General features: G+C 34.2%; 1 protein-coding gene across 1 annotated transcript in view; it reads right to left on the reverse strand.

Annotated features, from left to right (window-relative positions):
* Nucleotides 1-24,408, reverse strand: part of LRP1B (LDL receptor related protein 1B) — a 1,883,216-nt gene that overhangs the window by 220,168 nt on the left and 1,638,640 nt on the right. Inside the window, 3 exon segments of the mRNA XM_035726875.1 lie at nt 5,072-5,220; nt 6,016-6,204; nt 20,482-20,681. Of these exon segments, the coding sequence (XP_035582768.1) occupies nt 5,072-5,220; nt 6,016-6,204; nt 20,482-20,681 (538 nt within the window).

The following is a 24,408-nucleotide window of genomic DNA, read 5'->3' on the forward strand; positions in this document are numbered from 1 at the left end:
AAAAAAACTATTCACTGATATATTTACTAGTGTGTTTTTTTCAAAGATTTATTTATTTACTTGAGAGAGAGAGAGAGAGCGCACACACGCAGGCAGGGGTGGGGGCAGAGGGAGAAAAAGAGAGGCAGAGAAGCAGACTCCTTGCTGAGTGGAGAGCCCAACATGGGGCTCAATCCCAGGACCCTGATATCATGACCTGAGCCTAAACCAAGAGTCAGAAGTTTAACCAACTGGCACCTAGGCACCCCTATTAATGTGTTTTATTTGTTCTATCATCCTTTCCATTTTAAATAGTTAAAAATTATAAGAAAAAATTTCTATTACTTACAGAAGTAGGAAGTTTTTTAACGCTTTTCTTTTGAAATAAACCATCAAATGGAAGATTAATAACAGAGAAAGTAGTTGAAAATGTTATATGGTAGTATTTACTTATAAACTATTTAGCACACATGCAACATGTTGCTAGAAAAATATTTCAGAAGGTTATTATTGGATTTTTTATAAGAAAGCTGATCTGAATTCAAATTCTTCTCCTGAAACAGAGCACAGAAATATTGTTCCTACTAAACCTCACAATTGGCCAAATGTACAGAGACCAAGAAAACTCAGTAAATTTATTCCCTAGTGATCTCGGACCTCAAACTAACCCCTTTCAGTTTTAAGCTTATTCTCATAAAATAAAAGAAACTAAAGAAAATCACACTTTACATATAGAGTACATCACATCTAAAATAGTTGCCATTAAAAATTTACTTTAAAATATTAAAACCAAGCAATAAAGTTTAGTAAGTTTCTTCTAGCACTATCGAATTGTTTTCTTATTTCAACAGAAATTCAGTGAAAAGCATATATCACAAAAGTCATCTGGAATTGAAAATGTTTGACAATTTTCTAAAATTTATTAATTTTCTTTTTGAAGTGTTCCTGTTGTAATTCCCATGTGAGTGACCTGAAAGCAAGGTGACATTTACTTAACATGCTATATGTCAGACAGAAAATACATAGAAAAATACATAGAAAAATATAGCTTAGGTTCAGTTTTGTCTAACGAAATGGATTAGCAAGCTAAAGGTTTGTTCACTTAAAGTACTCTTACTTTCTTCAAGTAAGAGAAAATTTGATGGTAGCTTTTGCTGAACCTCTCTGGATACCATGAAGTTTATTCAAGGCAGAGCTACATTATTTTCTTAAATAAGAGTGTGATTTTTTTTTCCTCGTAGCAATATGGGAGGGAATAGAGCACTGTGAATCCAGGGAAGATTTGACTGTTCAACTCATTTTCCCGTACTTGCTTAGCCTGTGGTCATGTCTGTGGTGGTTTTTATAAATTACCACAGGAAAAATATTACCTTTATTGATAGTGACTGTCTGGGGATATAAGGTTAACTCTGAAAGCAATTGCCCTGAACATTAAACATTTCCAGTCATTACAGTATATCAAAGTACATTAACAAGAGAATTTCGTGTCTCCTGAGTATATTCAAAACCTTCGCAATCAGGATTTGAAAAATATCTAAAATACATATTTTAAAACTCACTACAAAAAAAAAAAAACCTCACTACATATGCCTGATTTAAATAAACACCAACTGTTGGAATTATATATGACATGATGATTGTGCTTGCCATTTCATTTTTAATAAGACCATAAAAAGGTTTTGAGCTAAGAGAAAGCCAGGGTAAAATATACTTATTATGTTACTTTTTACGCTTATCAACATTTTATTCATTACTCTCAAAGGAAGATTTCTTCTATTTTGTGTCTGGGCTTCATTTTTTCATACTTAAATATAGTAACTTAAAAAAGATACATGCTAAATATAAATATAAAACATTTTTCATGGTAAATGTTCTCCGAGACTAATATCTTCATAAAATAAATTGCAAACTGCAATTATCACCCACAAGAAGAAGCTATGAAGAAACTACTAAATACATGTCTATTAAAATGGATACAAGTATAAAATACAAATCCTGCATACGCAAGCGAGGTTTACTTGCAATAGAAAAAGTCTCCATTTAAAAACTAAATAAAGCTATTTTTTAATTTACTTTTTATTGGAAAATAAAAATGATTTAAATTTAATATTTGAAGTGATAAGAGCTCTAATAGCTGTATTTAATCTTGATTTTTACCAGATTTTCATGTTTATTTTCAACTCTAATAGAATTCTTACTGGTATGATTTGCCTATTTTATTTTTCTAAAAATCAAATCTAGTCAGGGGATATATCTTTGGTTGCACTCATGTTAAAAAATAAAAAATCCTGTAGTAAGATAAATTAAAATGGTAACATTTTTTATCAGAATGCTAAATGGTATGATTCTGAAATACTTGGATTATTTACTTTATTTCAATTTCAAACCTCACTAAAAATTGTGTTTCTGTGAACTGACTTTTCTCCAAGAAGTGTATAGTAGATAGTTTTTTCTCTCACTACATTGGGGAAAAAAAAAAATCAGCAGTAAATGGCTGCATAAACCCTGAGTTACTGGGATAACCACTAATGGACTGCATTAACTGTTCTTCATTAACTCTTTCATAAAAATGAAACAAATGAACTGATAACTCTTTTCTTTAGGAAGTACTGCTGACAGCAAAGATATTGGATCCACAATTTTGTTGTTATTGTTAGTGTTCTCACTATTGTTGAATTTTTTAAATTAAAAAAATTATGTAAAAACACTATTGGGGTATTTAAAAGTTATATATATATCCATATATGTATATGTATATATGGATATATATACATATATATATATGTATGCATATTTTAAAGATTTTATTTGACAGAGACACAGTGAGAGAGGGAACACAAGCAGGGGGAGTGGGAGAGGGAGAAGCAGGCTTCCCATGGAGCAGGGAGCCCAATGTGGGGCTCAATCCCAGGATCCTGGGATCATGACCTGACCCAAAGGCAGATGCTTAATCATATCACCAAAGATACCAAATTAGGACGTAATTTAATTATATGAATAATATTTTTCTGGATTGATTTAGGTATTCATTTAATTGATCTGATTTTTTTGGCATTGAATAAACATAATTATATATTTTCTTATATAATAATTTGAAATGTTTTATTCCCTTTATGATTACAGGAAGGCTGATGCTTTGAGATGTTGATCTGTGTGTCACGCATCCTTTGGCTTTGCTGTATTTCTGGTTGGCTACGGGGGCTCACAACTCTGTAAGTGGCTTAGGCAGGCATCATCGTTTCTACTAAGTCACCTAAGGCCACAGTGTTAGGCACCAACAGAGGGACCCTTGGACCCCACCCCCACACACCCCTCTGCCAACAAGGGACCGAGATTATTTCAGAATAACCTCGAGTTTTTTTTTTTTTAAGATTTTATTTATTTAGTTGAGAGAGAGAGAAGGAGAGACAGAGAGAGAGTACAAGCGGGAAGGAGAGGGAGAAGTGTGCTCCCAGCAGAGCAAGGAGCCTGATGTGGGGCTCGATCCCAGGACCCTGAGATCATGACCTGAGCCGAAGGCAGATGCTTAACCGACTGAGCCACCCAGGTGCCCTAACCTTGACTTTAAACTGGAAATTTGTCTAAACTAAATAGTACTAACAGGAATTATATTTTAAAAGTTTTAAGAACCTGGGATTTCTCCCTTAAAGTTTCTCTCTAGGAATAATTAGGTTGCTTATTTTGCCTCTCACAGTGACGTAAATCTCTAGTTCTCTAAAGATAATGTATTTTGTCTACACAAATACTTAGGGGATTATAATTAAAACAATACACTTCGTAAAGAAAGAAGAAACTGTGGCCTGTGCTTCCAATTACACATCAGAATCTCCTGACGGCGGCTCACACTAATTGCACACATGTCCTTAAGTATGTTCTAGTCGCACCCCAGGACAAGGGCAGTAACAACACTTACTATGTGCCAGAAACTTCTCCCATTTAATCTCCATAAGAGTGGCCTGGAAATATTAGTATTTCCATTTTAAAGATGAGAAAATTAAGGCATCATGAGAGTAAGTAAAAAACCCAAGATTATTCAGCCAATTTCAAGCAGAGTCAGGGTCACAGTCCCAGTGAATGTGGCTTCAGAGTCTGTGCCCTTAACTACTACACATACTCGCTACCTCAAAGCGGTTTAATGGTTTGCATTGTACAGTTCTTTAATGGTGATACTCATAGTGATAACTTGAGATGCTGGGTGAGCTAGTATTAGCTTCTCCATTCTGAAAATAAGCACACCCAAAGAGGAATTCAGTGTTTTGCCAGGATGTCACTGCTAGAAGTGGAAAACCAGCAGATTCAAAACACAGAATTCTAAAAACAAATTTTAGCTATTTTCAAAACAAATCATAGTTTCCTTGACAATTTTATCTTACACAACAGAGTGACTCAAATATAAAAAAAAAATCAAATCTTATGTCATATTACTATTATCCAAAACTTGAAAGTAGTAATATCAAGTCCATGTAACTATCATTGAGTGCACATTTTAATATCTTTACTAGAAATAATTATATGTTGAAGAAAAAGAGGTTTTGGGAGGAAACTATTTAGATCATATAATTTTTCAATTAAAAAGTGTAGAAAATTACTTTTGTCCAATTCATCTTTTCCATTATCACTTGCTCTGAGGAATGGGAGAGGAGAAGAGATGGTGACACAGTAGATTATCTAGGAAGATTTGTTTATTTGTTTAAACTGTATATATCTTAGTCTTCACCCTATGCCACAATCACCCAGCCTTCTTGAAATATATCAGATCTCTTCTGATGATTCTTCTATGTCCATTCTTGATTTGAACCATTATTCTGTATGGACGTGTGTAAAAATTGTTTTCAGGGTTGTTTTTGTGTCTCTTTTTGGCCTCTATTTGTACCTCCTATTTCCTAAGGTTTCGTTCTCAGGATGTACATCAATTGCTTTTCCCTTACTCTATGACCCTCTATATGATGTATGGAATGGTCATCAAGCTATGCTATGCTAAACAACAAAAAAGTGTTTCAAAATGGCTTAAGCCAATAAACAAAATGCAGGCAAAACCTTTATAACAGCTTGATAATACATTTTATGAAATAATTTCAAGACCTGTACTCACCTGGCTGGCTGTGCAGTTAGATAAGCAAGTCCTATTGTCAGCTGCAAGATAGAAGTTGGTGGGACATGCACAGGTATGAGTCTTTCCAGGGGCTAAAAGGCACAGATGACTGCAACCACCGTTATTTATCATACAGAGATGTTTGGAGACTATAGATGAGAAAGAAACAGCAAAACAGAAAAATCAAGGCCAAAATATAATATGGGATTAGAGACAGGGCATTTAAACTTCATAACTTGAAGTCACCAAGTTCATAAATATAATTGTATTTTGTTGTAAATTCTATTCATTGCCCAATGGCATTCATTTTACTATTAAATAATTTTAAGGATGCAGTTCCACAAAAACAAGCATTTTAGTAGAAAAAAAGTTGTCCATCAGAAAAATATAGACTAGACACATTTTGGATGAAGACATACATATGTTTAGAAATATAAATGTAAAATAAAACAATGAAACAATGATCTACAACTAATAGTGTAGTGGCTTTGTTTTGTAAGCAAAATAATCAAACTTTTATTCCATGAGTCCTGATAGAATTCTTACTAGACATATGCTTAAAAAGCTTGATATGTTTCTCATTTTTAGAGCCCCAAAGATACTTAAATATAATTCCTTTCACCCAGCAAGTAAGGTTCCTATAACTATTTTGTAAAGAAATCATTTCAAGAATGCGTTCTCTACTGCTCTAACTACATTTACTGTCATTTTAACTTAATATTTCAACAAATTAATAATTCTCTGTACTATTATTGAGCTTCTAATCATATTCCTTAATAGACATACTTGAAATCAGCTGAATTCATCCTATACAGTTATGCTAAATAATGAAATCTGGTACTCTTTCTCAAAAATAAATTTACACTTAACCATGGAGGAAACAAAAATGGAATGTTACTAAAAGATGTTGATGTGCTTATGGAAATCATGGAAAATATAATTACCATCGGGTTGTCTATAAGAATGATACACCTGGATATCTGTTATGGCATGCCATGAGTTAATCAGTGAGAGTCTGTCTGCTCCCGAGGTTTTATGGGCACGGCTGAGTGACTTGGTTTTCCCATCAGTCCAGTAGATGTAGTCTTCAAACAATGTTAGTGCAATCACCCCTGGAATATCTTGATTAGGGACTGTAATAGGAGATGGTAAGATTAATGTTCAGTCTTGGAAGACTGCCAGTTAAAATATTCAATACTACATGGGCTGACAGATACAACTGCTACAGAACTTCATGTGAATAATTGCTGTGACAACCTGTCAGGCCAGCAAAGTTCTTTATTACCAGTTAAGAGAATGCAGGATCTGGTGCAGGAGTTTACTTTGCTCAGAGTTTGCCTGCTTCAGCCACTGGGAAGAAGTGAATGCAATTCTGCTCACGAGTAATGGCTGCTTCACCAGAAACAAATACCATCCAATATTTAAAAAATTATATATATATATATATATATATATACATATATACATATATACATATATACATATATATGTATATATATTTCCATCCAGTTGCTCCCAACTTAAGTCCTTACATCTACAGGTCATTGACTGCTTTCTCCCACTTCCAGATTGATTAAATCATATATCCAGGATGAAATGTTTATCTACCTGGAGATAGAGTGACTATAAGACTACTATAAACTATTTTAGTCACTGAGATTTTATGAGTATTTTTACATGCAAGATGAGCTGGGATAGGGATGGAGGAAAATAAGTGTGACAGACAACAATGTATTAGGCATATTTAACAGTCATAAAACTGTTTAGTTGCAGGTTAAAGTTATTTCATAATTATATTTTCATTATAGGACTATGTTTAAATGCAAATAGTAGATTGAGCGTTACAAATGTGAATTTTTCACTCAAGAGATTCCAGGGTCCTATCAGGCACATGAGATGTGATAAATTTCTTTGGTGATTTAAGGTTAAGTAACTTTAAAATGTGGTAGAGTTTTCCTCAAAAAAAGTTTCAAAAGCTATCAATAAAGAAAATGGAAATTCCTTAATTTGCACAAGCATTACAATGTTTCTCCATATTTATTTTCAGATCTACTTTTAGAAATTCTGAGAAACTGTCCATTAATGGAAAAAGGTACTGTAAGTCCAGTAATAAGTACTTTTTTATAAATTGGATTTTCATGACTGAGAATTAATGTTTGGCATATTCCTCATCCAGGAGTAACTGAGACACTATCAAGATCTTAAATACAATTTGTTATTTTTATTCAGCTGGATCAAATGTGATCACAGAATTCACTATGACACAGAGAAAGTAGAAATAAAAACAAATAGGTGACACTTTAAACCACTGATGACTATCACTGTAGGGTCTAGCCAGAAATCCATCTCAAAACAGATATGCTTATGAAGAAAGTAACACTCAAAAAAAATCCCTATGTGTACACTTTTGATGCAAGTACTCAAACTGAATTATCTGTGTACTGCTTATAGACATGGAGCCTCTTGCTAGAATAAGGGGAACCGGACAGAAAGATGAAGAGGCTACTTTACCAGAATGAATCATATCTGAGTTATTTACACAAACTATTCCCACTTTCCCTCTTTGGCTGTATAAATTCATTCCAGAAAAATAAAACAAATGTGGCAAAATGTTAACAACGAGGCGAATCTTGGTGATGGGTGATTGTAACAGTTTTTCAACATGTATGTATGTTTGGAAATCTTCAAAATAAAATGAAAATTGGCAAAAAAAGTTGAAACTCCCAGAGAGACTCAATTCATATTTCCTTAGATGCAAAGGAAATAATTAGATCATTAAATACGGGCTTAAGAAGTTAATCATCATTTTAAATAATTTCAGTTCACCAGAGATTCAATTAATTTATACACAAAAAGTGGAGTTATTGTATGAATTTGCCTATTAACATCTCTAACGTTGCATAGTCTTTTTCATTATTCAGTAAGTAACTTATAGCTGACATTTGTTAAGTACTTGGGTACCAGGAAGTTGGCAGTGATTTTCAATGAGTGGAGGAGGCAATTCTGGCCCCACAACAAAGAATGATGAGGCCCAAATATTAATAGTTCTGAGGTTATGAAACCCAGCAGTAGGAGACCTACTTTATACACCTTATTTTAATTAACATGCATCATTTTATTGTAGTAGTAAATAGATCTCACTTCACAGATGAGAAAGCTAAGATCTGGCAAATTTAAGGATCTTGACCAAAGAGGGCGATTAAAAACTAGTAAATGAAGGTACTGATATTTAAATCTAAATCAGACTCTGGTTGCTGAGTCCTTTGCCGTTTTACCTACTAGCACTGCTTTCAAGAAAGCCAGCCTCACGGGGCGCCCGGTTGGCTCAGTTGGTTAAGCATCTGCCTTCGGCTCAGGTCATGACCCCAGGGTCATGGGATCGAGCCCTGCATCAGGATCCCTGCTCCGCAGGAAGCCAGCTTCTCCTGCTCCCACTCCCCCTGCTGTTTTCCTTCTCTCACTCTTTCTTTGTCAAATAAATAAATAAAATCTTAAAAAAAAAAAGAAAGAGTGGGGTCCTAATCCAATGTGACCAGTGTTCTTATAAGAAGAGAGAAGCAGAGACACCAGGGAAGTACACATACAGAGAAAAAGTCTTGTGAAGACATAGTAAGAAGATGGCCATCTACAAGCCAAGGAAAGAGGCATCAGGAGAAACCAAGCCTGTCACCACCCTGGTCTTGGATTTCCAGCCTCTAGAACTGTGAAAAAATAAACTTTTCTTTAAGCCACCCAGCCTGTGGTACTTTGTTTTTTTTTTAAAGATTTTATTTATTTATTTGAGAGAGGGAGAGAGAATGAGAGATAGAGAGCACGAGAGGGAAGAGGGTCAGAGGGAGAAGCAGACTCCCTGCTGAGCGGGGAGCCCAATGCGGGACTCAATCCCGGGACTCCAGGATCATGACCTGAGCAAAAGGCAGTCACTTAACCAACTGAGCCACCCAGGCGCCCCAGCCTGTGGTACTTTGTATGGCAGCCTTGGCAAAGTAATACAAGTATATAAAGCAATAAGACTGATTTCGTAAGCTCTATGTGAAAGTGGGTGGGAGAGAGGGGAAGGGAGAGGGACAAGTAGACTCCTCGCGGAGCCTGACTTGGGGCTCTATCCCAGGACCCTCGTGACCTGAGCTGAATCCAAAAGTCGGATACTTAACCCAGGCACCCTGAAAGTCAGTTTATTTAATTACTTGATTGAAATTACATTATATTTTCGGACATGGGGCAATTTAAGTACTGGACAAGTTTGCTATCTCTAAGTTTGTAATGACTACCCACCAGAAAATCTCTGTTATCAGATAATCAATATAAATTTATGGAGATCAGAAACATGACTCTTACTTCAGAAGAAAGATGGCACAGAGCTGGAAGTACAGAAAATGTAGAAAAGGTCAAGGTGAAGAAAATTAGTCCATTTGCCCAAAGTGACCATCTGTTTGATTTAATCCCTTGTTTGATATTGGGGTAAAGAACAGCACTGTCACTCTTAGCTTTATAAGCCCACTCTCAGGACTGCTCAATTGGCAAACATGTTTATTTCCCAAACCCATCAAATACAACCACCAGAGTATTTTTTCTAGAGAAAGCAAAGTAAAAACACCAACTTATGTTAACAAGGGGATATCCAGTCCCACATACCTAACACTATAGTAGCTCCAACAATCTATTCTCTAAGAGATGGTGAAAAGTTCACTTAATACCACAAACAATGCCAATGAAAATCAAGCCAAACAAAAGAAAGCAAAACAAACACACAATCAAACAAAATCTTTTTATATTGCCTTTCTAGGAGTTCAGCTCACAACTCGGCAGGATACCTTATTTCTTCTTGAGGACTTAAACCTCTCCAACAAATTATTTGACTATTTGCTTAAGCTTCTGTGAAAAAAAAGCCACATATTAACTGCTAAATGGTAAGTATAAATAAATGAATGCCATGTTTGCTTTTCCATCACCAGATGAAGAATTCAGCCCACATTGAAGCTAAATGAGATGTTCTGAGCCAAATCATCATATATTTTGGTATAAGAAACATTCCTGAATCAGAATGAGAAAAATAAAATTGCTTATTTTTGGCTGTCTCCTTATTTATTTTCTTATTTTTACTTTGTAAATATGTACATTTATATGTATACATGCATTTATCTATTACATATGTGTACATTTGTAATATATCTATTATACATATAGTTATATATGTATATTCATATATAATTCATAAGTACATAATAATAAATAAGTCACATAAACATTAATATGGAATGTGATGGCATGAGAAAAACATTTAACAAGGTCACTGAGATGTGGCTGTATTTATGGAAAAAGCAGTCAATGTTTTCTCCAAATAATAATGGCTATCCTTTTTAAGAGAAAAAATAGTATAACTGATTATCATATATAAGACTGCACTTGCTTAGTTAAAAGAAAATATGAAAAATAAACTTAAGGCACACTTCATTTACAGGTATTCAGTAAACATAAAATAAGACAGAAAAAAAGAGAACTATTGCATGAGCTGTAACAGGTATTCATTATATATTTTAAAGCTGCTTTCTGCAGTTAAGTCTCTATTCTGGATAACAGCATTATTTATTTTACTATTTCCAGCATTTCACTCAAGTACTAGGCTCTTAATTTTTATCTTATAGGCTATATCTGTCAGAATAAAGAACTTGGTATTTGGCAAAAAAATACATCAAAGAAATACTCTTTGTGAAGGTTTCTTTTTTTAGTCAAGTCAGATGATATCTTATTAACATTCCTATTAATTACAACAAATAGAAAAGGTGGCAATCCAGAATATGCTTTTGGCTTAACCATTGCCTCACAGAGTTATTCTATTACAATACTCTTGATTATTGATTTTTTTTGATAGCACTCATCATGCTAAACAAGTATATTCCTGGATAATATCATTCTAATTTTGTATTTCAACTAATCCAGTTTACATACTTAACAAAATGCCCCAATTACACAGTATCCATCTTTTGTAGAGTTAAAATGTGGTAATTGGTGCTATGGGTAGGATATACTATTGGGATAATGGCAGATTCACCATGACTTTGCCCAGTGGGTTAAAATAGAAATTTCACTAGAGGTGCGCTCTTTCTCTCTCTCTTTTTTTCCTTATATCTCCTCCAAGATTTACTTTAAGAATTAAATGTGATTTTAAAATATTACTTTATATGCAGCAATCCCTACAATTTATTTTTTTAAATTAATATAAAAACTTTAGCAATATTTTCTAAAGTAAAACAAAGTTCATAGAACACAACCACCAAATTCAGTAATTATTATTATAAGTAAATCAAAATTACAGAGTAACTTGAGCATTACTATTTTTTTCTTTTTTTGAATATAAAGAATTTATGTATTGTTTGGAAGAAAATACCCAAATGGTTGTCACTGCATGACTGATTAGGTTTGGAAATTTAATCTAAAAATTTAAAGTAGACAAGGGTATCAAATAAAACATGAAATTTTGTCAACTTTTTCTTTTTAAATGTATTTTAAGACTCCCATTGTCTTATTCTTGGTGCCATTATCCTAAGTAAAGGCTCACATTCCCTTACACCTGAAATATTGCAAAATTATTCTAACTTTTTTCATTGTTTTTAATCTCTTCCAATCTCTTTTGTGTCAGTCAGGTTTCCTGTAGTAAACAGAAAATACATTTTTAAATGATAATTTAAAAGATTTTAATAAATGAATTATTTACAGAGGTGTGGGCATGGTCAATGGACTGATGATAGATTGTTTTCTCCTACATCTGTTATCAGAACTTGGTGACAGCTATAGTAAGGGGAAGGAACCACACAACAGGAAGAGTGATCATTCAGTGGAGGAGGTCAGCCACTGCCAAACCACTGTGGTTGGGCCTGAGGGAAAGGAAATAAATAAATATTCAAACATCTTCCTCCATCCACCATCCAATCTCCTGTTGACCCCATGGGTACAATTCAATCTGAAGTCAGAAGATGGCAGAGCCTGGGTGATGCATCCATAGAAGACCACATTCCAGCATTTAGAACATGGCAAAGAAGTAAAGGTAGGATAACCTAGAACTCCATTCAGTCAATATTTCCAATTTTTTTAAATCTCACATATCTCTTCTCTAATCAAAAACCATCAATGACACCCATTCCGTAGGCAGGTGCAAACATTTGAGCTTGACGAAAACACTGTCTTCAGAAGAGAGGATCAAGATGCTCAGCAATCCTCTCTTCTGAGACACCCTGATACTAACCATTTTTCTTAACATCCTTCTAGAAAAATAAGGTAAAACAAGCTATGTAGAGAAGTTGGGGCATAAATTAATGGAGCAGAGCATGAAAACCAAAAAAAAAAAAAAAAAGGAAGAAATGAAACAAAGAAACACAAATAGCATCGAAAACATGAGGTGAGATTAAAGGAAGGCTGCAGAAAGAATATAGGCTGATAAACACATGATAAAATTAGATGATGGAAGAAAATGGTTTAACGTGCAAAAAAAGTGGGAGATCCAAAGCAGTGGTCAGTAAGTGGGTGGATAATGATTTTTAGTTTGTGAAGAGCGACCGAGAAGAGTGGGTGGGAAATTGGCCCCAGTATACTAATTTTCAGACAATGACTGCTGAGACAGTAGCTGTAGCTACAAACACCCCATCAAAAAGAATGTGCTTTATAGAACCTTAAGGCCAAGGACATTTATTCTTTGTCAGTAATTATGCATCCCCTTCAGTGTTATTGATTGTAGGGTCCTTTTTTTATAAGTATTTCCTCAAAACCATCTATAAAAAGATACAAAATATTTCACTTAATATTTGCTTCCATGAACATTTTCCCTGCCTACTCTTTAATGCAAACCTGCTTAATGGTAATAGTATTATAAATAAAATTTCAGGCAAATGGATCCAAAGTCCACTGTTCAAAGTAAATAAAGGCATTAAGAAATGGCAAGAACACTAAGGATATACAACATTTCCAAATACTATGATAGAATTTCAAATTTATTTTTTCCAATACAAGCATAATCTTTCAAAAAGTTCATCCATCGGTGAAACCTTAAATGGGATAAGACATAAGTTTCTTCTATTCAGTATATGCCATAGTGAAGAGCAGATTTGAGCTGCTACTACCCGAGAGTCTATTATATGAGACTGTCTTTTAAATACTGACACTGAGCAAATGTCCAAGCAATAGTTATATGTCCCCCCTTAATGCATTAGTTTATACCGGGACACTTAAATGTATAACTTTTTGAAACGAATGTAATGTATGATGGCAAATATAGAAATTAATGCTGTACTTAAAGTTCTTCTTTAAAGCCATTTGTAAGAGGCTAAAGGCATCCTTTGTCCATCCTTTTCTGTATTTTTTGCCTCTTTTTCTCCACCTTGTCACTTCAAATGATACGTACTCTCTATATAGATTAAGAATATGTGATTTAATATAATTCAACCACTTCCTGGTCTCACCTACATATTTTTAAAGTTATTCGTAGTAGAGGTCAAATATGGCCATTTCAATATTTAACAGCTGAAAAGAGTATTTATGTTAATGAATGTGAGAATTTATAAAGCAGACAATGTGAATCATCATACATTTATTTTGAAAACTAGACTATGCCTATATGTATTAGCTCTTGACCAGGACACTGCTCTCCAGTCTCTAAACAAAGCAACATTGCTCTGTGCCCTTGGTAAACATATAGTCCTGTTGCTTTGAAAGACTCTGAGTTTTTCTGCTGGTGATACAAACCTTCATAGACATTTGGCAATGTGTTTTCAGAGCCGATGACCAATACTAAATATAGGAGTTATGGTATTCTACACACACATGCATTAGGAATGTGTTTGAGAGTCCTAATGATAGGTGGAGACTTAAAAAAAAAAAGTACTTTGCCTTTGGGACAGATATCAACAGAGCCATTTACATGAATTTAGTATCTGGTCTTCCCACATTCCTACAATTATAAATATGGTTCTAGAATAAAAACAGAGAAGAGTGTAATATGTTTCAAGCATTTTAAAACGTGTTCTAGGTAGTCCTAAGAATAAGTAGGAGTCGGTGAGGGAATTGATAGAACAGTCTTCTGTCCCAGTTCCAACCTCAGCTGAATTCCTCTAAGAAATGGTAGAAAATCCCTGATTAAATAGAAGCCCCATTCTCTGGATAAAAACATTGAACCATACTGTGGCAAAGCAACTTGCTTAAATTAGAGAACAACCTGGACCAAAGCCAGATCTACTGATCCCCAGTACCCCTCTGCCTCCAATTTAAGATGGATTAGATTGTTGAAAGTGGCTGAAAACTCATGCTAGGCTAATACTTAAAATTTCCCAATTAAAAAAGTATATGGATCATATGTGGCATTTGCAAAATAATAATCTATTTAAACATATACACAATTTAATGTAATACGTCCTATTAAAGGAACAAAACTGAACGACATGATTGACACCGAAATTCTAAGACTTTTTAGAAATGACAGTTAATTTCAATTTATTTTACTGTTTCAGGAACATTTCTATAGTAACTGAATTGTATTTTGCTCCCTTCCATTAACTTTTATTGTATTGTAAACAGCACATCAACACCGTTGGCATAAAATAGCCTGTGAAGAGTACTGTTCGTAATGGACTGTGAATGATAGGGATTTTTTTTTTTTCAAAAGTACTGAAATGAAATATCCTACCAGGAAAGAAACACTCTAGAATATTGTAAAATCAGAGGGTGGTGTTTATTAGGTTCCTTCCCTTTTTTGGTGAGTTTCAGTGTATATTTAAATATTCTAAAGACCCAAATGCAAGAGCTCCTGAGTCTTCAAAATAGATGAGCACAACATGCACCCTTTGTCTTTTTCAATGTGTTTCCCCTTCAGAACAAAACCCGTCGTATATATATTTATATGCTATTTCACCAGCAGCATGCTGAGATCTGGATACCTTTTCCAACATTAATTAGATGATCACCACATGGGTTATGATTTGGATTTTTAAATCCAAACAGAGAACTGCCCCTTACGACACAAACTGGATTTCCAGAGCAATAAACAAACAATTGAGGCAGACTAGAGTATTGACACTTCAATGTGAGGACCTTCAGGTCTAGGAGTATAGAAACAAATGAAGAGCCATTGTCAACATAATTGCATGAAATTTTAAACAATTTGTCCACACACTAAAAGACAGTTCAGTGATAAACTGTAGTTTGGAATCATACCCAATGATTACTCTTCAGAGAAATTAGCAGTTATGAGTATATATTTTTCCAGCATGCTGGATAAAATATGTACATGACCAACTGATTTAACACAAGGTTAAATCATTCAGGGATAAAAGGAGAGTATTATGAAAAAAAAAATACTAGAAAAACCTGTTTCTTCTAGATAAATTATCAGGTATTCTGAAATGCTTTTTAGGGGAAGATACAATGGAGGTTGTATAATCATATCCTTAGAATTCCTCTTATGCTGACCCTTTTGTTAAAATTAATGTACCTCTCATCAAAACAGAGCTTTTCAAGAAGAATCTCTATGTTATGCTTAGTTTGGTACTTTTTAAACTCCTTTTAAAATGTACATATATATGTGAAACTATTAAGTGATCAAAATGATGTTATTTTTTCCCAGCTAAGTGGATGATAGTATAAAACATTCACTTAATATTTGCAACTGGACCACCAATATTTCTGTTATTTTAAGCCTACAGATGCATCTCTCCTATTTTCTTTTCTTTTCTTTTCTTTTTTTCTTACCCAATAACTTTTGAATGTAATACTTTATCTCCATTCCCACAGCTCTAATCACTTCAAATATTTTCTCCTAAAATATTTTAACAGCCTCTAAAGTAGTTTCCCTTCTAGGGTCTTTCATTTTCCATGCTGTTGTCAAGTCTAATGATAGCACTCTGTCAACTAAACACCATCAGTGGCTCCCTATAACCTAAAGGATAAATTCAAAATTACTTAGCATATAAGACCTGTCACAATCTGGCCGATATTTGCCCTTTTTCATCTAGTGACATTATCTCCCTCTTATACAACTTCCAATCATAGCCAAATTGTGTAAACCCCATGCTGTTTCAAGACTATATTACATCTTTGCACATGCTGTTCCCTCTCTGTGAAGAATCTTTTATACATTTCCCCATATGGAGAACTTGCACTAAATCTCTCAGATTTCTCAAAGATTCCCTTACTTCAGCAATGGCTTTTCTACTCCTTCCTACATTTTCAAAATATTTTGTATATTCCTCTAACCCCTATCTAATTTATGTTTTTACTTGTATATCAGGGTTTTTTTTGTTTTTGTTTTTGTTTTTTTTTTTACCGTTAACTTCTAAGTCCTTTAAAAACACAACCTTGGTCATCTTTGTAACTTGAGAGCCTAGCATAAGGCATGGCATTGAAAGAGACATCGGTAAGTGTTTGTTGAATGAATACATGAATGAATGAATGGGCAGATCTAAAGGGAAGAAATCAGAGAAACTTAAAAAAAATGAACTAATGAAAATTTGATTTAAAATAAATGTTTGACTCAGTCATCCAGTAGCATGTATCATATTCTATGGCATCATTAGAGTACATCATATTATTATAAAATTATTATAGTAAAAACCAGAAGAATGATATACACAAGCATTCAGAAGAGGTTCACCTGGCTAGGGTTGCATGTAGATGCTCCAAAGCTGGCAAACTGACTGTTTATTTGTTTATTTAATTTTACAATGTGGTGTTTAGACTGGGTAGGAAGGTGGTTTGGGGTAGAGGAGGTAGCAGAGAAAGATGGATGGAAATTCTTAAGCAAACTGTAAGTCACATGCACCTTGGAGGTAATCTGACCTATTGTTTCAGGCATAGAATTCTGAATTTTTAGAAGTTCTTAGGCTGGATCAGTAACAATAAATCAATGCTTCATTTATGAAATTACTGCATGGTTAAATCCCAGTACGTGTGGAGGGAAAAAAAAAACTGTCAGGGTTTATTTTTCCCCATTATTAAGGTTTGGCTTATCAAAAAGAGCCATAATTCTGAAACTTCTCAGATACCTTTCATGTTCTCCAATTACTTTGTCATGAATGGCATAGCCTACTTTGATAAGTTTTTTTTAAAAGATTTTATTTATTCATTTGCGAGAGAGACAGAGAGAGAACAAGCAGGGGGAGAGGCAGAGGGAGAGGGAGAAGCAGACTCCCTGCTGAGCAAGGAGCCCATTGCGGGACTCGATCCCAGGACCCTGGGATCATGACCTGAGCTGAAGGCAGATGCTTAACCATCTGAGCCACCCGGGTGCCCTCTTTTGATTAAGTTTTGACTCTACTTTCAACAAGCAGAATAAAAAAGAACAGTAACACTAGTCTGGTTAACAGAAAAAAAGAAATCAGTGGCCAAACTAATGCAAAACTTATCATTAATGTCAAAGTCTCATTTTCCACCTCCACATATGTAACTAAGAGACCACAGCATTCTTTATGTCTTTATGGGGAAAGTACGAGAAGTAGAAAATGGTACTCCTCTTCACAAACAAGGCAAATCTCCCAGCTCAGCGGGGAACCTGCTTCTCCCTCTGCCTCTGCTGCCCCGGCTTGTGCTCACTCTCTCTGGCAAATAAATAAAATCTTAAACAAAAACAACAACAACAAAAAACAACAAAAAAAACCCACGGCAAATGAATGGCTCTCTTCTCATTGGCTGTGGAACTGACATAATTTAGGCTGCCTACAATTAATAGCTCATTAGTAACTATTAGGTAATTGTTGGCTTGCATTCAGATATTGGCAGATGCCTGATAAGACACTTAATGAATTTTTCATTAGTCTTTCTGAGAAAGCCTTCAGGAGAAAAAATACTTCTGATGGCAGCAGCTCTTTCAGTTTCTTTTGCTTCCCCCTTGAGCCTCCAAGTATTTTCAAAATCAAATTTTAAAATGTTAGTGACATCATACCTAGGTTATCTTTCAGCCAAATACTTTAATAAATCTATTTCTCTCTGCTCTATATGTCCCTCTACCCAAAGTCACCACCAGTACTGGTGCAAGACACTTCATTTATACATATTTAATTTTGTATTAAGTTTTCCCAAAGTATTAGTCACCCACATATCTGACATAATTTCTAAATAATGAATAGGGGATGGAAACAACAGTTTCTAATAGACAACGTTTTTAACTACAATTTGTGTTCAAACACAAAGTCTCGAGTGAAAATAGGCAAATATTTGATGCTGCAAAATATATTTTTAATATTCACTTATCTAACCAAAAATGGTTTAAATTCTATTGTACAGTGAAAGTCTTTGGTGGAAAGTAATGCATTCACAACAACCTAGCACTTTATATAGATGCTAAAAATAGACGGGTTCATAGTTACATGGGGAAAATACTGATTGCCACAATAAAACTTTCAATTATATCATCTAAGAATGTTGCTGAACATTTCATTATTGATTGTTCGGAGAAGACATAACTGCTGAATGCTAAGTGTGATTTTGATTTGTCAACATTACTTTCACTGTAATTAAAATCCTAGAGTCATCTTTATTTTTTTAAATTTTTTTAAAGATTTTATTTATTTATTTGAGAGAGAGAATGAGAATGAGAGGAAGAGAGCGTGAGAGGGGGCAGGGTCAGAGGGAGAAGCAGATCCCTGCTGAGCAGGGAGCCCGATGCGGGACTCGATCCTGGGACTCCAGGATCATGACCTGAGCCGAAGGCAGTCGCTTAACCAACTGAGCCACCCAGGTGCCCCAAATCCTAAAGTTATCTTTAAATAATTCTTCACTCAAATTGCATCCTGATGAGTTTCCTTATCTCTATAACTGGACTGCCAACACCCAAATAAGTGACTCCTCCAACGGCACTTGTGGTATCTCTACGTTCTTGCCCTGAAACGAGCAGCTCTAAAAGCTTTCTGCCAGCATTTTTAGTTAGAATGATCTATTTGTTTAAATATCAGCTGAGGGGGACTTAGGCAAAATCATTACGTGGTGTGACTTCAGTGACTTTGATCTCCTTCATTTTTATTTATTTATTTACTTTTTAAGTCAATGGCTTCATCCTTCTCAGGACTCCACACTGGCACACTTTTGCATGGCCTCACATGACAGTGAGATTACCAATAATCCTCTCTTACCCTCCCCCCCCCGTTTCCCTCCTCCCAGAGTTTTGTTCTGAGCTTACTGTTGGGGAAGAAGGCAGCCTGAGAAGCTGAACCAGGCTACTGTGTGGGCTTTCTTTGGGACCCCTCTGTGAAACTTGTGCTATTTTACTATTTGAAGATAAAAACACCTAATAACAAGGTGACATTAGGTCAATAAGGATCAATAAAAAAAGTCATTTATCTTCTTCATTCTAGGAAAAATCTTATCTTTACACATCTGAAATATATTGAGTGTTCACTGGAATCATTTGTGGTTTCCGTTATACCCCTGTCATCTACAGCTGCACCCCACTCTCCTTGGGCATGTCCTTCTCCATTGCTCTTTTGAAATCCCTCATCCTCACCTCTTCTCCTCTCAGACTTCTCCCTCCTCTCTAATTCTACTGTCACTTCCCTCATATCCAATTGCTTCATTCATTTGTCTTATATTTAGAGTTTTTTAATCTACTCAGAGTTATAAAAAATAGAAAATTAAAGTATCTGTAGAATTTTACATTTGTTGATATTCAAATAATCTCCTGAATGTTACCGTAATTTGAAAGCTGTTTTCCACGTTAACTTTGGTGGCCACTGTTGATTAGATAACAATAAATTTAGTCGTGTGTGCAGTATAATTGATAATTTTTGAACAATATTATGTCACTGTCTTTAAAGAACTGTACTTTTACTTAGTATTTTTTTAAGATTTTATTTATTTATTTGACAGAAAGAGACACAGCGAGAGAGGGAACACAAGCAGAGGGAGTGGGAGGGGGAGAAGCAGACATCCCGCCAAACAGGGAGCCTGATGTGGGGCTCGATACCAGGACTCTGGGATCATGACCTGAGCCGAAGGCAGATGCTTAACGATTGAGTCACCCAGGCGCCCCACTTGGTATTTTTTTTAAATAAAAATAAGTCCTACCAGTGCAATGATAACCTTATTTTTATAAGCATGTAACCTTCTGTTTCAATTCAGTTAGGATGTAACTAAGAAAAACATTGTTCAATTACTATAAAAACTATTTAGAAACATACAATTAGAGAAAATAATGTCAAAATGATTTTTATACATGATTACAGAAGTTCTGAATAAATATGCCTAATTCTTATTTACCAATATTGTTATAAAGGAGTATAATAGTGTAATCTTAAATTATAAAATGTATTTGAGAGAAATTATATATGACAAATACATATGTGTACATATTTTCTTTTTTTAAGAATGTACATATTTTCTAAATGAATAATTTATGCACTGTTAAAATACTGAGTCATTGGTGCTGCTGGACCAACCTTTGTGTCTATGAGATCCATCCATGTTGCTAAATTCAATGTGATTTTCATCAGCCCAGTAGAGTCTATAGTTGACATAATCTATTGTTAGTGCCATGGGTCTAGAAATCTTGGTTTCTATGACAACACTCTGATTGGTTCCATCCATTCCAACACGTCCAATGTGAGGATACTCACAGCAGTCAATCCAATACAAATACCTAGGAAAGAAAATCAATAGCCATTTCGTTTACACTCAGGGAGTGAAACATCGCACAATATTTCACTTATTTACTCAGCTATTCCCCAAATTAATTCATTGTATCTCTCTGAATTGTAACTTCTAAGAAGCATATTTTAAATGCAAGGTTTTCTTATGATTTTTATTAAACATATAGCATACTTTGAAATATCCATATAATTTTAAATATGTTTCCTTTAGCACACAAACCCATATATAGAACATATATTATTTCTATAAGCGTTCACAAATTATAGATCCCTAAAACTAACAGAGGTAAGCCTTCAAGCTGCATCTGTAATGTTGGAGGAATAAAACTATCCACATATATATATTTTTTTCTTTTGGGTTTATTACCGATGAAAATTTCAAAATGATTCATGGAGGAGTACATTATATTTGCCTGAATCTGCATTGTTCAATGGGGTAACCTTTAGCCAATTGTGACTCTTAACATTTAAATTAATTAAAATCATATAAAATTAAGTGAACTGGATTGTTCCTCAGTCATACTAGCCACATTTCAAGTACCCAATAACCATTTGTCACGTGGCTACCATATCCAACAGCATAGATACAGAGCACTTCCATCACCACAGAAAGTTCTATTGGACAGCACTGATTTCAATTATGTTATTAGAAGTTCTAGAGTAAGGTGTTTCAGACAGTAGTTAAAAAAATACAATAAAAGGAAGAAAGTTATATTGGTACTAAAACTAACTGAGTTAAACATAAATATTGTGCCCTGGTAAAATATAAATAATGTATAAGTGACAGAAATTACTGAGATATTTCTATTTAATTAAACCATTTATTTTTTTCTCATAGTAGAAAAAGTCACTTTATCTTGTTGACTATGTTTCTTTCTCTATATAATTCAAGATTTGAGTTAGAGGATCGTTAATGTCCTTTTCACAGTCCAACACTAAAACTGAAACTTATTAACCCAATTAGTTTCCCCAGATCCATTCTTTTCTTTTTAGTAAGTATAAAATCACTGCCAATTAGTTCTTCGTATTTGGAAGATGTGTAATTAAAATAATATGGTATGAAAATTATTCTATATGGTTTATAACTGGCATATTTGGTTTAAAATCAAAATGTTCCGGGCGCCTGGGTGGCTCAGTTGGTTAAGCGACTGCCTTCGGCTCAGGTCATGATCCTGGAGTCCCTGGATCGAGTCCCACATCGGGCTCCCTGCTCAGCAGGGAGTCTGCTTCTCCCTCTGACCCTCTTCCCTCTCGTGCTCTCTATCTCTCATTCTCTCTCTCTCAAATAAATAAATAAAATCTTTAAAAAAAAATAAAATCAAAATGTTCCTTAAAGAAAAATTTTCCTCATACATTCTGATAGTGATAATTATGTTTAGACATTTTAACCACACAGTATGAAAGAAATAATAGATTTGAAGAAAACCATTTATCAAATACTGGGCTAACATAATAATCATTGTAAGAAATATGTGCATTTTTGTGCTGACAATCATTTTCTGGGGTTCCGCAATAAAGGCAGGGGATAGCAGATTATAAAGATACTTTTAAAAGTTCTTTACTACCGAAAATATCATTAAGAGTTCTAATTTTGCACAGCACTTAAAGTAAGGAATATGTATCTGATAAGGACTAAACAAAAGGTAGACTATTGCAAGCAAGATTCAAAGAGAGCTCTGAGAGTGAGAATTTAAAAACAAATTTGAGTCTGGAAATACAACAGTCAAGTTTGCATAGAGCAATACTGGACTTGCTGTCCAGTGCTTATGTATATCTATGGTAGTTCTGAACAAATTTAAAAATTTTACATCACCAGATAATAAGAGATACCAAGCCTTTTAGAAATTGATTAAATGTACTGTATCTTTAAATCTTGAATTATTTTAAGTTATTTAAATCTTGAATTATTATATTTTTATTTTGAAAGCAAACATATGTCAACAAAATACATCTAGAAAAACACAATCTATTCTTTTCTAGTAAATTTATGGAAGTGCACCTTGCTGTCTATACTAGAGATAATGGAAGTATAGATAAAAAGGAAAAAAATGAATCAGAAAGAAGTAAAAATGCAAAGATAGTTTATCTCATTGAAATCAGAACATTCCTCCTTGGCTTACTGACTGGAAGTCTTGGGAACACTAACATAGCAATATTTTTCCCTAATAGATGATATCATATATATGCCAGCTTCTCTCACACAGGTCAGATACAACCAAATATATGTGGGCTTCTATACAACCAAGACGTTTTTGAGAAGTGAATATAAACAAATAAAAACTTAAAGTAGTATTTCAATAACATTCTGTACCATTACAAAGTATATGTCCAATTTGGCTTAATTAGAGGCAGTATTCATATTTATATACATGCACTTGCACTTGCAATTCAAACATCCCAAAAGTAAAAAAAAAAAAAGTTTTCTCCATCAAATGTTATCAATAAAATATTGCAAATTATTGGATGTGAATAATAATGTTTCTGGAGTCATTAAGTAAATTATGAATTCCAAATGGTCTGACATCCATATAACAGCAATTTAAAATTTTTATCTATAATCTGAACTTTTTTTTTTTGGCTGGTCCTATCACCATCTTGAGCCAAGATATCAAGAACAGGAAGAACAGATTTCATGGAGTCTGACATCTGTTACATCATTCCCAGAAAGCTCACTAAGAGTTTTGAAATCCTGTCCTTGCCATACAAGCTCTCCTTAAAAAAGGCACAAACATACTTCTCCCAATTACTCCCCACCATTAAAAAATGTGTCACTTCAGCTCTATTTGCAGTATTTACAGTCCCACATTTTCACTTCTGTGCTTCCATGAATCACTGGAAGAGATCATTCCTCTTCAATTACATAGATCTTTTCATATAGACATAATTCACTTTGCCTCTCCATTCTCCACAAATTCTTCCCTGATCACATTTTTCCAGATAGGTTTCAAGATTAAACATATTTGAGAAGTGCTTTCTTTAACAAAATAAGCATCATCTTTTTTTAATTATTATTGTAAAAGCCTTTAATAGGCTTTAATACGACACGGTGTTTCTCTCAGAGGGAGGTATGGTGTCCCTTTCTTTATCACAGAATCTTGGGTGATAGCATTTATTTTCCTAGGGTAGTTCACAGGAAACACACTTTGGGAAACTGTGCTTTAGCTCTTTCTGGTCTACAGAATTACTTTTCTTTATTGCATGTGTAATTGAACAACACATATGTTGTGAACAGAGGAACCCACAAAGCACTAATGATGTAGATTCTCAGGCCTCATATTCAAAGAACCTACCTTGATTAACTCAGCTGGTATAACAACTCTAACAAGCCCCAGAGCCATTCTTAAGTAGATTGAGAACCGTATTTTGAAACAATAATTTTTTGAGGCCATATACCAGATACTCCTTAGAACTGGGAACACAGAGGTAAACAGATACGATTTTTACCTTTAAAGATCTCTCAGTGAATGCAATAGAGGCGGATGTAAAACAAATGGAAAAAAAAAAGTATTATGATAAAACTACTTTACTATGGAGGCACAAAAGAAGGAATGATAAATTTACTAGATGGAAGAAAGCATGAAAGAAATATTGTGCTCACTAATAGTTCTTTCAACATAAATGCTATCTTCATAGCTACCTTATAAAGGTAAGAATAACTCTTATCTCCTTCAGATATTACAACAGAATATAATTTAAATGAAGATTTTAATGTGTAAC

The sequence above is a fragment of the Zalophus californianus genome, chromosome 3 (assembly GCF_009762305.2).
Source record: "Zalophus californianus isolate mZalCal1 chromosome 3, mZalCal1.pri.v2, whole genome shotgun sequence".
In the NCBI taxonomy this organism is placed as follows: domain Eukaryota; kingdom Metazoa; phylum Chordata; class Mammalia; order Carnivora; family Otariidae; genus Zalophus; species Zalophus californianus.